The following is a 1,470-nucleotide window of genomic DNA, read 5'->3' as shown; positions in this document are numbered from 1 at the left end:
TGCCAACTGCCTCGGGCTGCTTGCCAAGAGGCCCAGGCCGGGGCTGCGGACGCACAGAGGACACACGGCCGCTGGGGCTCAGGGGCCCATGTGGCCCGCCCCACAAGGCCAACTACAGACATGGCTTCCCTGACAGTCGGCGAGGAGAGCCAGCCAGGGGACGGGCGGGGATGGGCAGGGTACCCTTCTCTGCAGTGGCCTGGGGCCCTCAGCAGCCCGTTCAGATAGGGACTTCCCAAGCAGGTCCAGCAGCTGCAGGGGGGGGGCCGGGGGGGTCTCTGCACCTGGAAGGGGTTGCCCTGCAGCTCTCTAGCCCTCTGCTGGCGGGCCTCATAGGCACAGGGGCGCCTGGCAGCCCACACCCCCTTCTCTGCAGGGCCCTGGAGCCTCTGCCAGGGGATGCTGGCCTAGAAACCTTGCTTACATCAGTGTTCCCAGGCTGATGGTCGAGGGTCAGGGTCCTGCTCCAAACCTGGCCCATCGGATCATCTCCCTGAAACGGCACAGCCCACTCTGTAAAGGTGCAGCATGTGGACTGGGGTCGGCAGGACAGGAAGGAAGAGCTAGGAGAAGGGGGGGCCAGGAGGGGAACTGGGAGCTGCCCCCACCTCGCTGTGTTCACAGACCACCAGTGCTTTTTGCTGCCCCAGGGCCTTGACACATGCTCCGTGCCCCCTCCTCACCATACTCTTTCCTCTCTGATTGGTCAGAAGCTTCAGGCCTCAACTTGTCACCTCCTCAGAGCCGCCTTCCTGGACTACCCCGCCCACGCCCATGCCCACTGGTGGTAAGATCTCGCAGCTTGGTGTGTTGGCCCTCCTCAGACGCCAGCACCTTCTGGGCTGGGACTGTGTGTTGCCCAGAAAGGCCGCCGCACACAGCGGGCACCTCATTGGTACAGGAACCAGCTATGGCCCTGCCTCCTCTGCAGGCTGCATCCCGGGTCCACTCAGAGACTGCCTGGAAGCTCAGGAGACGAACACAGGTCAGCACCCATGGGTGGGGCTGGAGTGCACCCGGAGAATTTTACAGCCTTCACACCAGCCAGAGGGTTTGAGGGGCACTTCTGGGCATCAGCAGCAGGAACGAGCCGAGCCCTGGCAGGGGTCTGCTGCCCCATGGCGGGGAACGGTGGCCTGCACATACGTGACAAGCTGCCCACAGCACTGTGTCAGTCCCAGCCACTGCAGCCTGGGGATGCCCAGGGTGGTCACATGCCACACACTGTGGCCTGGATCAGGCGCTGGGCTCCTCTAGCTCAGCCTCTTTTCCTCCAGGGGTCCCATCAGTCACCGGTCTGTGTCCTAGCTGTGCGGCGCCCCTCCACAGGTCGGTGGGAGCAGGGAGAGGCCGCCCTGCCCAGTGTGCCCAGTGCAGCCTGGGCTCCATTCTCCTCTTCATGGAAACACAGACCTGGTGCCCAAGGGCACACCCAGTACAGCGGGGTGGGATCCGGGCCCCAGGGCAGGT

The 1,470-nt window shown here is 64.6% G+C and overlaps 1 protein-coding gene across 1 annotated transcript in view; it reads left to right on the top strand.

The window, feature by feature from the left end:
- Positions 1-1,118: 1,118 nt before the first annotated feature.
- Positions 1,119-1,470, top strand: part of SOX8 (SRY (sex determining region Y)-box 8) — a 7,413-nt gene continuing 7,061 nt past the window's right edge. The window contains exon 1 of the mRNA XM_010847158.1: positions 1,119-1,170. Coding sequence (XP_010845460.1) covers positions 1,119-1,170 — 52 coding nt within the window. The remainder of the gene's footprint in view (positions 1,171-1,470) is intronic.

Source organism: Bison bison, unplaced genomic scaffold (genome assembly GCF_000754665.1).
Source record: "Bison bison bison isolate TAMUID 2011002044 unplaced genomic scaffold, Bison_UMD1.0 scf7180017849426, whole genome shotgun sequence".
NCBI classification, from domain to species: domain Eukaryota; kingdom Metazoa; phylum Chordata; class Mammalia; order Artiodactyla; family Bovidae; genus Bison; species Bison bison.
The sequence above is the reverse complement of the archived record's forward strand: the minus strand, read 5'-3'. Positions and strand labels throughout refer to the sequence as shown.